Genomic DNA, 17,026 nt, shown 5'->3' with positions numbered 1-17,026 from the left:
GTCATCACGTTGCATTGTCAACAAAGTTTCTCGGTCAAAATTATTACGCAGGACTTCCCGCTGCCCAGAGTTCCCTCCAGCGATGGCACCTGTGTCCGAGACGCAGGGCAGGTTATCACTCGCTCTGACATTAACCGATGAATGTTTAGTTCTCGACTTCAATCTCGATGTCGACGCATTTCTCACTACTGAAACTCTAAATGGGGATGGCAAATTCCCTCTCTTCATTACATCAAATCCATCTCTCACATAACGTAATCCTCTAAGCTCTAAAACAACAACATATAAGATAGAATCCAAAACAATCCTCGGAAGTCGACAAAACATCTTAACAGCGAATCCGATTACGAATAGCATCATGGTGACAATATTAGAGAGTTGACTTGAATGGCTTGAGTCCTCTGGTTTCAATGGCGGCGTCTGGTCGCTGTAGTCACTTACTGATTTCAAGCGTGTTTGCTGCACTCTCATATTAGTAACGGGAACGGCATCGTCGTCCTCGTCGAAGAACTGTGACCAGGCCTTGTGCCGCTTCACACATGTTGTACATCCACCGCATGGCAATTGTTCAATGATAGTTTCTTTGTCATAACAGTCACATGATTCTGGATCACATGGTATTCGAGACATTGCGTCTGCATTACCATGATTCCTGCCAGCACGATGTTCGATGTCGAAGTCGAACTGGCTGAGAATCTCGATCTACCTGGCAAGCTAGTCTGTAGGTTCGCGAAATGACATAATCCATCTAAGGGAAGAATGATCTGTGCACACAAGAAATTTCCTCCCAAGTAGGTAATGTCGAAAATGGCGATTGCCAGCAATTCACGTCGTGTAGTGCAATATCGGCGTTGAGATTTTGTCAATGTCCGGCTAGCAAAAGCGACTGGTCTCTCAACTTCTCGGTGGGTGACGTCATCCCACTGGATTTGAGATAAGACCGCTCCTATTCCCGAAGAAGATGCGTCGGCATCAAGAATGAACATGGCGTGGTCATCGGGGTAGGCCATGGCGTTGTCGCTAACCAGTACGTTTTTCAATTGTTCCAAGGCTGATTTACAGTCGTCATTCCACTCGAATTTACTAGATTTTTCAAGTAGCCTGTTCAAAGGAGCCACAATTGTCGAAAATCCACGGATGAACCGGCGATAGTAGGAGCACAAACCAAGGAAAGAACGGATGTCGCTTATCGATGTCGGTGTCGGCCAGTTCCGCACTTGTTCAACTTTTCCTGGGTCAGTTTGGAAGAGATGACACTTACTTGGCTTTAGCTTAAGTCCTGCTTGTCCAAGGCGCCTGAGAACCTCGTCGAGACGGTAGATGTGTTCCCCAATAGTCGAGCTCAATGATGTCGTCAAAATATAAAATCAAGGTTCGCCACTGAAGGCCTTTCATGATGAGTTCCATTGCACGCTCGAATGTGCCAGAAGCATTGCATAGTCCAAATGGCATCGTGACATATTCGTAGTGTCCAGTCCGTGTACTAAATGCTGTTTTGTGACGGTCCTCCTCTTTAATGTCTATCTGCCAGTAACCTGACTGTAAGTCTAAAGTTGAGAAGATTTGTGCACCTCCTAAGCAATCTAGGCCGTCTTCTATGTGAGGTAGTGGACAGGTATCCTTTCTTGTGACGTCATTTAGTTTACGGTAGTCAACGCAGGGCCGGGTCATGCCGTCACGCTTCTTGACATACACAAGCGGGCTCGACCAAGCACTTGTTGATTCCCGAATGATGCCCATTTGCAGTTGTGTCTCAATTATTTTCTCCTCCTCATCTATGAATGCTCGAGGGGGGCGAAGGGGTCGCTGCTTGATTGGAGCTGCATCTCCAGTGTCAATGCTGTGCTGAACAATGGAGGTTCGTCCAATATCAGTAGAAGAAGATGCAATTGTAGATGAATGTTTATCCAGCAAGGCAAATAACTGATCCTGTGTATGCGGGTCTAATCCTTCACATGATTTCTGATATAATGTCTGTAAGTCATCTGGCCAGCTCTTTTGCGAAATCTCTTTACTCGAATCAGCCTTTACTGTGCGAATGCTGGGGTTTGAACTCTTGATTACATCATTATTACACATATCAAATACATCACTGATTAATTCCATTGAACCTATTCGCATTCCAGCATGAAGATTAATTTCTTCACTTGATGTGTTAACGACTTGCACTGGTATGTCAATATCATTCCGAGTTACATCGATGAGACATCCCGCGACATGAAGATTCTTTATATTCCACTCATGAGCAGTTTGCTCAATAATAGCACATGCTTGGGAATCAATATCACAATTGTCTATCTTTCCTGGTACAATGAACTCAGATCTGGGCGGCACCACAACATCATATTTCACATAAACTGCACTTATAATAGAATTACAGTCCTGAAGTTCGATTGGATTAAAAATATTATCAATATGAAGCCCTTGTCTGGCCTCGAGGGTACAATTAAAATAGTGCATAAAATCAAAACCAATCAGACCTTCATCACTTATATCTGCAATGTATGCATTCCATTCAAAATCTTTAGAACCAACATTCACAGTTGCTCCAATAATTCCATGTACATTTAGAATTCCTTTATCCGCTGACTGGAGCTGAACATGATCCGACAAGGGAATTCATTTTGGGCGAGTTTCGATGGGCATTTGTTCATACAGTTTTATCGACATAACTGTCACTGCTGCCCCAGAATCGACCAAAAGTTTGCACGAGGCCCCATTAACATTTCCTGTGATATACGCTGTTAGTCCGTTCGATTCATCAATGCAAATTATTCTAGGGCACGATTTAACTCCATGGCCGGCCTCGACCTGGTCGATGAGGTCGGCCCCGTTTAGTTTCCCGAAGTATTGTCCCTGGCTGGTTCTGCAGCCTGTTGTTTCGGTGGTTGGGGCTGGAATGGTACGTGTTGCTGCCATTTTTGGGGTGGCAGGAATTGTTGCTGCGGCGGCTGCGGCTGAAAAGGAAGAGGTTGCTGCCATTGTGGAGGTTGTGGCGGTTGTTGTGGCACCCAGTTCGGTCGACTGCTAAAATACTGGGGTGCAGGAATTTGGCCACCATTTTGGGGTGGTACACGACAGTTACGGGCAAGATGACCAAGCTTCTGACAATTATAGCAACGAGGTGGTGGTCGATCACGAGGTTGCTGCTCTCTTGGCTGTCTCGCTGGTCGTTCTGGATCATCTCGTGGCGGCTGCTGAAAAAGTTTAGTTAGTTGTTCAATTCGCTCATCAATGGAGATGATGCGGCGCCTTAACTCAATATACTTTTCATTGTTCACCGCGTCATCTGACGTCGCTGACACCAATCGGATTTGTCAAGCTCCTCTGCTGGATTCCTCTTGGAGATGGTGAAATCGCTCAGCAATCTCCCGAGCTCCCTATCGCAACCCTATAGCCATAGCCATAGAGCTATCACCAAGCCCTCGAAGAAAATGGCGGGTCCTGATCATCTCCCTCGTTGCAGCATCCGCCGTCGGGTAGCCAAATGTCGTGAGGCGGCGAATATCTGCAGCATAGTCAGCAATTGATTCCCTCTGACCAAGACGGCGTAATTCTAGCTGCAACACAAACGTAGAAGGTGTCTTCCTTGCAGCAAAATGATACTCGAGCGCAGATATCAAATTCACGAAGTCGGCGATGTCGTCTGGGGCGAGCTGCTGGAAGACAAAATCAGCTGCATCACCTCGGAGACAGGCGAGAAGACGAACACGCTGCTCCGACTCCTCCCAGCCACAAGTAGCCGCGAAGTTTTTGAAAGACAATACAAAACTCTCCCATGATCGTCCTGTACCATTATACGGCTCTTGGGGTGGTAATTGGACTTTCACTCCAGTGTGAATGGACACCTCATTTCCATCTCTCCATTCAGTATTTTCACTAGCATCATTGTCATTGTCGATATCATTCGGCTCGCCGATTTGTTTCTTTTAACTCCCTGATCTCTCTCTCAAGATCGGCTTTTCGCTTCCTTGGAGACATTGTATCGTATTTAAAGCACGTGTTAAAGTCTGAATCATTTCATTTCATTTCATTTATTTTCCACATTAAAAACCAGATAAATATACAAGGTAAAAGATTACATTATACACATTTGACACATAGAGCAAAAGAAAACAGATACATAAGCATAAAAGAACAATGAAAATCTACATCAGTTAACAAAAACATCAACATTAAAACATAAAAAGGTGAGTAATGTAGATGGGGCTAGAAAAAGCGAAGCTTGTCGAGTCTAGCCCCGGTAGCAATGAAGGGGAAGTCCACCCTGAGAATGTGTGTGGCCAAGTAAAGGCGGAGTAAACCCATCCTCAGGGTGGACTCTCCCTTCAAATGTCTGGTTTTATAATTAGATTAAATTGACCTGATGATAACATAATTGCGATTTGAAACATAATAATAATTGTTTTTAAATTGATTTGACTATTTAGAATTGCAGAGATATTGTTTATATTTATACTTAAATTGTCGTAATGATGCAGATTGTTTGAGACTGTTATCTAAAGTAGACCATGTAAGGTAACCCTGATACTTAACACTTCTTTGGCCAGTAGCAGTTCTGTAATAAATGCTATGCAAATTCTTGGAGTTTCGAGTGTTATAACAATGTACATCACTGTTGCATCTAAACCAGTTTTGAAGTGAGTTTGGTAATAGTCCCTTTTCAGACTTGTACATAAATTCTCCCAGTTGTAACCTACCTAATTCATATACAGTCAAAACCCTTAATTGTTTAAAGATATTGTTGGTATGGGCCAAATAATGAGACTTGGCAATTATGCGTATTACACGTTTTTGCAACAAATGTAAACGATTTAACAATGTATTTGATGCATTTATCCATAGCATATTACCATATTGTAAATGAGGGAGAATTAATGAATTGTATAGCAAAAGCAGTACCTTTGACGGTAATACAAATTTCAGTTTTGACATAACTCCAGTAATTCTCGAGATCTTTAATGCAATATCATTAATATGTAAAGACCATGATAACTTGTCATCAATATTAACTCCCAAAAAGCGGGCACTATGTACTTGCTTTAAGGGCTCCACTGAATCAACAAACTTAAGAGTAAGTAAGTTCTTATCATATTGTTTATTCAATGGTGCAAAATGCATAAAATTTGTTTCCCACTTTTGACACCAGTGTAACGGCGACTTATATTGTTCGACAATAGGAAGTAAAAGTCCCAAGATATATTAGCCCCGTTATATGTTGAAGTTTAGTTGTTAGGGATGGCCGAGATTCAGGGAGAATAAACACTCGTGAGGCAGAAATTACAGTTGAGGAGTTTATTACAGCAAACCCAAACACATTTACAAGGATGGATAAAAGAGAATGTCTTGCGAATCAGAGAGGCAAAATAATGCAGCAGGCATTAGAAGAGGCTAAACAGATAGACTAACATGACTGGAGACCATTTCTGAACAGGATGGCTCTCTATCCCATTCGTAGAGTACTCTCGCTTCAAACACCGTGATGACAGGCTTTTCACAATAACTGACACAATTAACTCTCGACAGCTCACAAGTTTCACTCTTAACTGCAACGGTCTTCACTCTTCGCTGACAGATTCTTCGCTCCTAACTGCCTAAGATACGAATGCAGTCTGTCTTATATACCCTTCGAGGGAGATGGAGAAAGCCCAGTCATGTAGGTCACAAGTATCGCGCTGCAGAGTATTTAGGAGAAGTACGGCATTGAGCACATAAATAGAGAGCTCAAAGTCATATTGAGAGAGAGGATACAAGGACAGGAGAAAGTCGAGACAAGAAGCAAGCTGAAAGGGCTGAAGGACAGTGCAAAGTTAAAATGAGAGTTTCGGGCAAACAAGAGCGAAGGGAAAGAATGAGAGCTCTGAAAGTCAGGCAAAGTCAAAGTGAGAAGGGACTGAGTGAAAGTTCTAAAAGTGAATGCAAGGTCAAAGTGAGGAGAGAATAGAACTTTGCTATATTGGGATCGGGCTGGCTGGATTTGTAATAGCGTAATTATAGCAAGACATCCTTAACATAGACTGGTACAATAATCATGGATAGTTGTAGAGTAGACTAAAGCATGGAATAAAATATATACATAATATTACATCAAATATCTTAACCAAACTGCGTGACAATATCATATTTGGCAAAAAAATATTCTCGTACCTCTTCTGTATTATCCTAACTGTTACATAATTAAAGGTAATACAAAGTTTTGGTATGGGGTCATGAATTTGGTTCAAATGAACATATTGGAAGCATATGCGATCTTACAATATTCACTGATCGTTGTCGCGGTCGAAATCGACTCTAAAGTTATGAAATTGTTAATAATAAACACTTCATGTTGTATAGCTCCCTCTCAAGGTCAAGATATTAATTAAGCTATAAAACAATGTTTCTTGACTAAAATCGACCGATTCCCGTTTGGTAATTATATACCACAACTACATATTCTGAGATTTCCATGGTCGCAGCTACCATTGTACGGCCCTAGGAGCTATTTGAAATTGAATAACATTTACCGGGAGCACCGGTAAATCTTTATATTAAATTTTTCTCGAAAGCAGAAGTGTTTTAGGGGCTAACATTTCTAGTGCTTTTAATACATCCACAGGGGCATCCAAATCTATCAAAATTGTAAAGATTCACTATCCACCCATTTTTCAAAATTTCCCTAAACTTTGTATTACCTTTAAACTTGATTCAATTTGAAAGAGTATTCCAAGGATGAATATGTGCTGCTTCTTATATTATCAATGTTATAATGTATTATTATTATTTACAGAATTCACTTGTAATATCTACATGTCATGCCTAATCTTAATTAGAATTAAAACAATTAACAACTTGTCATGCAATATTTAGATGAATATCGTCTTGCCAAGGGACGTTAGTGGATTCCAACCCCATGCCTGGTGGTTCACAGTCTGGAGCAGGGCTTGTCCACTAGACCACCACTTTGGTCTGGTGTCCTTTCAAGACCAATCTAAATTCCACATTTTCTATCTTGTTATTCAGGTCTGGATCTGGTCCTGTTCTAGCTTGGTGTCTTTCTAAGGCCATCACAGAGAATATTGTACCCTTTGGGTGTGATGTCCAGGGTAACTTCTTGTATGATGAAGCACATGCTGTCAACGCTCTAGGATATATGGATAGATGCTATGCGGTCTACCAAGATATCAGCAAACCTTCCAAGGTATGTTAAAGATACATTGAAAACTTGAATACAAGGTGCATATAAATGAAGAAAAAACTAGGATCAACCAACATGGTTGAAGTACCTTCGTATGGTCTTGTTTTGCGCTGTAGCGAAAGTGCTGATAGTCTCAGTTCAGGTAAAAAAGGTAATTATTCTGCCGCGTAACAAATACGGGAAAAATAATGTCATGCCTTGACATCCCAACCCCCTAAGCGTGACGGAATGTCACAAAGAAATACAATCTAACATGATTTAAGACTAAATGGAACACTTATAAGATCAAAGAGAAATACAATGAAATCACTATCCACTATAAATTGCCCATTAATAGCAATTTTCCTTCATGCTGTACAAATGTCCAGTAATCGACAGTTCTTGAACCTTTAAATGTCTGAATTTTTCTTCAAGCTGTTCAAATGTCCAGTAATCAACAGTTCTTGAACCTTTAAATGTCTGAGGGTTCATCTCACTTCATCAGGGATACAAGTTTTGTAACCGGCCTGGTGGCACGCGTCCCATCTGCGTATTTCACTTCGACGACTCTAACAAGGCCATCCTGTCCAGGCTGAGTCCTGACTACCTCCGCCATCGCTTTCTGTCATCACCGATGAAGAGGACGATATCGTTCTCTTCCACGTTGTCTGAAGATCGTTGCCACTTCTGACGTGGTGCCAACTTGTGGGTGTACTCCATCCATCTACGCCAAAAACCCTCCACCATGGTATTACACAGTTCACGACGTTTCCGTAGATCTCCCTTGTAGTCCTCACAAGGAATATCAGGGCAGTTCAAATCTCCTCTCCCAATGAGAAAGTGATTGGGAGTCAGCGGTGGATGATCGAGAGGCGACGATAACATCGCAGTCAGGGGACGGCTGTTGATGAGCCCTGAAATCTTGCAAAAAACAGTCTCCCATTCTACGAAGGTAAGACGGTCAGCCTTCACAAGGTGCCTCATAGCTTTCTTTACTTCTTGGACCATGCGCTCAACTGCCCTTTGGTGGTGGGGTCCTCCCGGTGGTCCGAACTTCCACTCAACCTTATAACGTTGACAGTGCTCCCGGACCTGTGTTTAGTTCAGCTTAAGGTTCAGCTCATTGATCGTGTTGTCAGCCCCTCGGAAACAAGTAGCATTGTCACTAACCATCATGGCTGGTGCTCCTCTAATACTGACAAACCTTTCCAAAGCTTGAAGGAATGCCTGAGTTGATAGGTCTTGGACTACTGTCAGGTGGACAGCCCTGGTAACCGCACATGTGAATAAGGCACCATATCCCTTGGTCGTGGTATTACGATTCAGCTTCACCATTACTGGGCCTAGGTAGTCCACCAAGGTAGTCTTGAAGGGTGGCGAACATGGGCTGACTCGAAACTCTGGTAAATCAGCCATCCTCTGGTGCATCGGTTTGCCTCTATGCCGTCTGCAAGTGATGCAACAGCGTACAACATGTCGTGCAATGTTTATGTCCCCCACTATTCAGTACTTCTTCCGAACCTCATTTGCTGTCCGCAAATGACCACCATGAAGGGCATGAAGATGTCTATCGCATACGAGGAGGAAGCTGATATGACTCTTCTTCGGAAGAAGATATGGATGGCGAATGTCATACGACAGCGGTGCTCTACCTAGACGTCCACCAACACGGTACACTTCACTGTCCTCATCGAAGAATGGGTCCAGCTTCTGTATATTGGAATCTTGGAAGTTTATCTCCTTCTGAGCTAGTCTGACCCAATACAGTTCTGCCTCTTTGATCATTCTTTGGGATGGCCATTCAGAGATCTGCCGGAGGAATTGTTTCAGCCATTGATTCCGGGGAAGCTCCTTGAGGGATAACACCCTCGCCGTGACCATCTGTAGCTTGGACCAACAATCGGGAAATTCTTGGACACAGCATTCATCGTTACTGAGAGGGTCTTGGTGTTTCGGGAGTAAAAATTCTTCCGTTCAGGATCTCCCGGTTTGACAGGAACATTCTCTGGTGTCCTTGGCCAAGAATGAGGAGGTAGTCTCAAGTACTTTGGGCCCTTAATGACCTCCTGCATGTCTGTAACAACGCCTCCTCTGGAAATGAGATCAACAGCATTTTGATCTGAGGGGACGTAGGCGATATCCCTGTAGGGGTCAAATTTAGATGTGATCTCACCGACTCTATGTGCGACGTAAGATTGGAAGGTCTTAGACTGCCCTCTAAGCCAACTAATCGCTGTCATGCTGTCTGTCCACATCTTCCATCAGACTATGCTGAAGCGTAGAGCATCTCTGATGGTGATCATCAGTCTGGATAGAAGGAGAAGAGCTTGTAGCTCCTTCTGAAGCATGCTTGTCTGTTTCAGAGGTGTCACTCTAGATCTGGCACAGACGAAGGATAGATGAGCTTCTTGGCTGTCAGTATGTGACCATCTCAGCCACACTGCAAAACCCATGGCGTCCTCTGAAGCATCACTGACACCATGCATGGACACTATTGGTAGGGGTCTCGTTCTCCTATAAGGCTCTGGTATCAGACATCTTGGGATCTCAATGCCGTCCATCTCATTAAGGTCTCTGTTGATCTTACTCATCATGGAGTAGAGCTCACTGCCTTGGTCAAGGGGGGAGTCCCAGTCAAGGTCCAGCTGCCACAACCTTTGAAGAAGAATCTTGGGGCGTACCAACAGTCCGGAAAGCATTCTAAAAACATCGTAATAGGATGCCGTTTGAGCAAGAATCTTCCGCTTGGTGAGGGTAGTATCCTCGGAGGGTTTGACCTTCTTCACTCTCAGTGTGTCCTTAGATAGATCCCAGCTGGTACCTAGGACTGTAGCAGTGTCTGTGTATTCTGTCTCATCGCAGACCTTCTTGACATTAGACTGCCACTTCCTTAAGTTGAAGTTTCCTTTCTTCAATGTCTCCATCAGCTTGGACTTCAACTCTAGAGCTTCCTCAGAATTACTAACTGACTCGTTCAGGTCGTCCATATAGAATTGCTCGACGATTACTTTCTGTATCTTGTCATCATCGGGTGCATGCTCACGAGCCACATGTCTGAGGGTGATGATTGCTGCAGTTGGAGAGGGTTTATCCCCGAAAGTGACTGTTGTAAGCTCAAAGACTTGTATGGGATGGTTTGGATTCTCTCTGAAAACGAATATGTGGAACCGAGCATCCTCTGGTGAAATCTTAATAGCCTGGAACATCTTGGATATGTCTGCGATCATGCCCACTTCATTTTCACGGAACCGGAGGGCTACCTCGAAAAGATTCGAGTTAATATTCTCTCCTTTGATGAGACAGTCATTCAGAGAACGCCCTTGGAACTTCGCCTTACCATCGTAAACTACCCGGACTGGAGTTGTTTTTGAGTCTTTAACAACCCCAAAGTGGGGAAGAAACCACATCCTTCTGCCTACATCCCTGTCTTGTTGCTGCTCTTGTTAATGTTTCTACAACCAAATTCTTGGGAGTGTTTATTGATGAAAAATTATCATGGAAAACTCACATCGATAATATATGCAAAACCATTTCACGAAACATCGGTATTATCAATAAACTCAAATACTTTCTTCCTTCTCGAACTCTTCTTACATTATATCATACCTTAATATTACCATACATTAATTATGGGATTATAGCATGGGGATGTGCAATACAAACACAATTAAATAGGATCCTACTGCTGCAGAAAAAAGCACTCAGGATAATATTTCAAACACAATTCAGATCTCATACAGATATTTTATTTTTCGAAAATAATATTCTCAAAGTGAAAGATATCTATGTGTTCCAACTCGGCCAATTTATGTTCAAACTAAGTAAAGACGACCTCCCCGCAATTTTTTCCGATATGTTCTGCAAAAATGCCTCTGTACACAATTACCCGACTAGACAACGGAACTGTTATCACTTACCCTTAACACGAACATTATTTGCACAGAATTCATTTGTCTTCGCTGGATGTGCCTATTGGAATTCTCTTCCCAACGATATAAAAGAAGCCCCTAGTCTTAGCAATTTTAAACGTAAACTTAGGAAAACATTAATCAGCCAATACTCCCCACCAACAAGCCAAGCTCAAAAATCTAAACCTACGGAAAGATAAAACAAATCTTTCCTTTTGTTATTCCTCCTTTCCTCCTTTTTTGTTTCTTTTTTAAGAATAATCTAAACAAGCCTAACGACCTGGTGGTGTACCTGCCTCCTGTCCCCATCTCCTTCTTCCTGCCTTTCTCTCGCTCTCTATTTCTCTCTTGCTCTCTCCCCTTTCTCTCTCTCTCTCTCTCTGTTACTATATTTATCTTACTTTTATTTTTACTTTTACTTTTTCTTTTTTTTTGTATTCCCTTTTAGTGTGTTTTACTGGTATTAGCTTTCGACCATAATTATTTAAGCGTATCCATGTAACTAAGTCAGGGGCTTGCCTCATACAAGCTCTGCTTTTTTAGCAAGCCCCTCCGTTTTGAATTACTTCATCAAGGTCATTTTTTTTCTATTGTTCAGTACTGTTTTTTCCCAATATTTCTTATCAACTAAATTTTGTTCTACATAATACTGAATTTACTTTGTTTATATTATATTTGACTGTATTATATTATGTTTGTTTATATTTTGTTTGTTTTGAAACGGAAATAAAATCTGAAATCTGAATCTGAAATCTCATCCTGTGTAACCTGCCGGGAGACACCCCTTTCCAATTGGTCTCTCATTTGCCGGCAATAGACTTCCCACTCATTAGGCCGGTCTCGGAACTGGTTCTCCAGGCTCTTCTGCCTTTTAACTGCGTAGTCATAGTTGTCTGGTAGTTCATCCGGAGATCGCTTCCAGGGTAAGCGAACCTCATAAGAGCCATCTGGTAGTTGAGTAACACTCTTCTGCATGGATTCAGTTCCTTTCTCGTCATCAGAGAAGCATTTACATTTCCTGGGCTCCAAACCAGCTGTCTCGAGTCCAATGAACTCCTCCAGGGATCCTGAAGCAGCTACACTGACGTAGTTGAGGAGTGGTGCTGCATTAGCTGCTGGGCCTCCTTGAACAAACCAACCTAGAGGACATTTAACTGCAACTGGCTCATCTGGTCTGCTTCCCCTGATGTATTGTTCCCATACCATAAGGTGAGTATTGTCCACTCCAAGCAGCAGATCAATGACTGGTGATGGGGCCACATCAATCTCTACACCTGTCAAGTGGTCATAGGACTGTAGATGCTCAGGGAAAATGACAGGTGTATTCCCACATGGCTTATCTATCTCAGTAGCTGTCAACGGATAAGACCAACTCATTTGTAAATCCTCAATCTCACAATCAAGGACTCTCAGCTTCCGCTTGATATTACAGGGGAGGACATATTGTAGAGGACATCTCGGGATATCACGATCATATGAAGGAGCCTCCCTCCATACGGCTGCAGTCAAGGACTTCGAAACTCTCTTTGGCTCCATACTATCTGCCATGCTGGACTTGGATTTTTCCATAAGTATTTGCTGCCGAAACAGCCATTTGCTTAATCCTGAAATGGATTCATCTGCATTATCCTCCCGAACACTTTTGTAGTAGTCCATTCTGTGATCCTCTGGGAGCTTCAGTTTTATTTGACTAAGCATGATTCTGCTGTTGAGCTCCCCAGCCAGGCCGATGGTCTCGGCCTGGCACTCAAAGTTCTGAAGTACCTGGATGAATCGCGCCATTGCTGGAAGATTCACCTTTCCTTTATACTCGTATGGCTTGAGACCATCCAAATCTTGTAGCAAACTGTCCACCACTCGGTCCTTGTCATCAAAACGTTCATCCAGCATCTCCCATGCCCTTGCTACGCTTGAACAGCTTTTGACCAAGTTTCTCTCCCTTTGAGATACCATTGACACCGCTAACTGGAAAAAAAACTCAATTTCTGACAATTCCCTTGTGCAGTGTTGGAACATTTCCTTGTATCTCCGGTAATCTTTGATGTCACCATTAAATTATTGTAGTTTCAGTCTCGCCATTCTAGGCACCTGCAGATTGATTCTGAAAGAAGGTGCGGAGAGGAGAGCTAGGGAGTGTCACGTTCTGCTGTTGCTCGGATGTCTGCTGTACTGATGGTGGCGACAGCTGCTTGTTGAGAACTTTCCTACCAGCATTTAACTTCTGGACAAAGTCTGTCTCGCAGTTGGTCATTCAGACTTCCTCAGCCTCATATTCCTCGTCATTCTCTATGACCTGCACAAGCTGTGCATGCTTCCCTTCCACCTTTACAAACTGTTCTTCAGCCTTGCTGATGTACTGCTTTAGAAGACTAAGGTCTGCAGATTCATCGGAGAGATTGACAATGGATGTTAATGTCCTCGTCTATTGTCCCTTCAGATTTCTCCTCACCAGCTTTAGAGTCTTTATATCAGTCATCTTCAGTTGATGTTATACAGCCAGATTGTTGAAGAATGTTATAAGACCGTGTCTAAACTTCCACGTTGTTATAATAACCACACCGGAGGCGTGAACTTGAATTAGCTTCCCTTTAATAGTTGTGGCGCTGTGAAGCACATTCAACAATCGTGTGAATCTTGTAAAGAAACAAAGATAAACAAAGAATGACTGTTGATTCAAAATACCCAAATTGTCCCTTTTTCCTTAGATTACATTCTTTGTATGCAAACTAGAGTAAATACATGACCTTCAAGGGTGTATTTAAGTTTAAGACTATAGAGTAAAGCAACTAGAAGTAAAGATTCACATTCAAACTCTTATCAAATAACTATTCATTTCACTTCTATACTCTAATAAATAGTGTCTTCTTTAAGCAAAATAAAATGTGTTGTTTTGTTTCATTCCTGAATTACATAAAAAATCCATTCAGCATACTATAAATCACATTACAAAAATCCATTCCCCTTTTCAAGTATTAAAACGAATAACGTGATATTACCTAGGGCAACATAAACAAGACTAAACGTAAGGCGAATCACTAAAACTGGCGTCTAAAAATATCCCTCCGCTATATAATCTGTACGTATAGGTAACACAATTAACTGAAGTCCTAAAATAGCGTAAGAAAAATAGGTCTCACGTGTCATCCCGAATTGATGAAATATGACACCAAAAACAATAATGAATGTCTCCAGATAACTTATCAACTATCATGAGACATTTTAGCATCTCTTACACTTCCTTGAAGTATATAACCAAGAATTATTTTACAAATTATCAATCACTTTCACAAGTACCCTAAGCACAGTCAATACCATTACGGACTTTTACCACTATCCACACTTCAAAAGAGGCCTAAATTTGTCCTACAAACCTCAAAAACATTAAAGATACACGTACAATCCTAGCATAACATACACTTATAAGAATAATAGCACGGAATTAAACATACCTTCAGTTTTTGCATATAAATGAAGAAAAAACTGGGATCAACCAACATGGTTGAAGTACCTTCGTACGGTCTTGTTTTGCGCTGGAGCGAAAGTGCTGATAGTCTCAGTTCAGGTAAAAAAGGTAATTATTCTGCCGCGTAACAAATACGGGAAAAATAATGTCATGCCTTGACATTAACTTTTATCCTGCCATAATGAATACAGCCTAATACCACATGGCTAATTGTGCCAAGCCTCAAATCCCCCTGTGCCAAGTTAATTTTGAGATAAACGGATTAACGCGATGCTACTTTCAATAGCGCGTGCGAAACACTAGTGCAATGGGCATGAATAATAACTGCTATTATGAATGCAAGCATGCATGCACAAAGCAGATAAGCAGTAGCTCGCTCGCATAAATGAAGCAACCAATCGATAGCGCACACTCGTGTACAAAGCACTATAACGGTAGCGTGCAAGCAGCCTTATGGCAGGATATGAGTTAATGAGATAGTATGAAATTTTTTTCAGATAATGCAGCTAATGCAAGACTTTATCAATTTGAAAGATACATTTGAATAGTAGTCAGTCAAACTATTTTAGAATGTGCTGAGCATTTCAGTTGTAGCCTGCCAATCTGTAAACAGTTCATGTCATGAATTGCGGAGATTGGCTTATGCGGCACACAACTGTACTGTCCTGTACAAAGGTAAGGTTCACTTTTTCCTGCTGTTAGCAAATGAATCTTGTTATGACAAAGTTTACTCTAATGAGGTTCATTTTTTCTCTTTTATTTTTTCCTTTCCTGCAGTACAAGCCACATGATTCCGTGCTAAAGATGCGTGAGTTCCTGTACACACTGAATGACTATGGTTTAGTGAATGAGAACCTCTCAGCAAGGCGTATCTTAGAGATCCTGTCCTGTGATGATCCAGCTGTATATGACTCTAAAGACTGCAATCTAGAGCTTGAGGTGAGCTTGCATTTCAAATAAAACATCAGGGGGGGGGGGGGGCGTTTAACATATAATGAAAATCAGTGACAAATCTGCTGATAACCAATTAGAAGCAAGGATTTCAGTAGCTTATAACACAAATTGCCATTTGTCACTGATGACAAGTTTTGTGAAACGCCCCCCTGACCATGATCATCATACATTTCATTTATAATGCCACCAAAATTGAAATTTTTAATGGAACATTCTAATGCTTAAAAGCTTCATGAAACTGTATCAAGATAAATGCATACATGCCAACCGTTCCGATTTTAACGGAACTGTTCCGTTTTTGAAGTTTTTATAGCCCTAAAAAACGGAACGTTCCGCTTTTGGGGAATTTGGCTTTCCATACATGGCATTGATCCAATCGAGTGCTGAACGGATTGCATTACGCAAGGTGTGTGCAGCGTGCACTGATATGTATGTACAGTGGCAGCGTGTTGCTGCGCGCCACGTGCACTCTGATATGTGTTTCCGTACGTAAATACTTGCGCTGGCAAATCTCGTAAGTATAATTTCTATACAATTGCATGCGCATATCAGCATGCATGCATTCGCTATCGCGGCTAGCGCACCGTACAGTATATGCTACTTTGTGATTTGTCTCGGAAGAAAATCTGTCAAAATGAGCGGAACAGCAGCAAGACGAATTCAGAAGTACAAACAGGAATACAAGGAACGATTTCCCTTTATTAGAGCAAGCACAAAAGGGGAGGAATATGCATAGATTCTACTGCATTTATTGTCGGCAAGATGTCTTGTTCTGCTGACATTGATTTTGACAACCTCATTTACATGTAGCTCAATGAGTTACAATAATTTTGGATTGTTGACTGTTGTCTGGAAAGTTGAATACCATTATTGCCAGTCTCATTTTATGCATAGATCTATGTCATGTATAATTCTTTAAAAAGTAACTAGACTTAAATGCATCACTCTGCATGAGTGGCTAATTAAATCTATGTCTATTATCTGCTCTGCCTCTGCCAAGGATAAATTAAAATGTGGAATTCACTTCAATCACTTTTTTGTTTGGTATGACACAAAAATTACCCATAAACTTGGGTTGAATTTTAGGGGAAATGGTCCCTAAAATAGGCTCAGATTGCACCAGAGAGCATCTGGAAACCCAGAGCTTCCAGGGCCCTAAAGCGGGCCCTGGACCCCGGCTAAAAGGACTTCGCACTTGTGATGTGCGCTTCGCGCACATAGTGTACAGATTTCTGATTTTCAAATGTTGGCATGTATGTAAATGATTAAAAAAGGACCCATAATTATGGGTTGACATCTTTAGAGGGATGATCCCGAAAACTTTTACTATATAACAGAAATAAATTGATTTAATTGATAAAAATAATAATAGTTTGTTCTTTATAGCGCATTTCAGGACCACAGGCCCTCCCAATGGGCTTTACAGACATATTTCATTACCCTGGTCATCGGATCAATTTTGTAGAAAAAATAATGTTTTCATCCATATTGCATCTCTGCATTATTGCTATGTGGTTATAATACATGTATACAAAGAACCTAATG

At 41.7% G+C, this 17,026-nt stretch overlaps 1 protein-coding gene across 1 annotated transcript in view; it reads left to right on the top strand.

The window, feature by feature from the left end:
* LOC592857 (radial spoke head 10 homolog B) overlaps window positions 1–17,026 on the top strand; it is a 72,046-nt gene that overhangs the window by 38,141 nt on the left and 16,879 nt on the right. Inside the window, exons 11-12 of the mRNA XM_030982770.1 lie at window positions 7,003–7,180; window positions 15,305–15,466. Of these exons, the coding sequence (XP_030838630.1) occupies window positions 7,003–7,180; window positions 15,305–15,466 (340 nt within the window). The remainder of the gene's footprint in view (window positions 1–7,002; window positions 7,181–15,304; window positions 15,467–17,026) is intronic.

The sequence above is a fragment of the Strongylocentrotus purpuratus genome, unplaced genomic scaffold (genome assembly GCF_000002235.5).
Source record: "Strongylocentrotus purpuratus isolate Spur 01 unplaced genomic scaffold, Spur_5.0 spur5_scaffold_13, whole genome shotgun sequence".
Lineage (NCBI taxonomy): Eukaryota > Metazoa > Echinodermata > Echinoidea > Camarodonta > Strongylocentrotidae > Strongylocentrotus > Strongylocentrotus purpuratus.
Note: the sequence above shows the minus strand (reverse complement) of the source record. Positions and strands in the feature narration are given on the sequence as shown.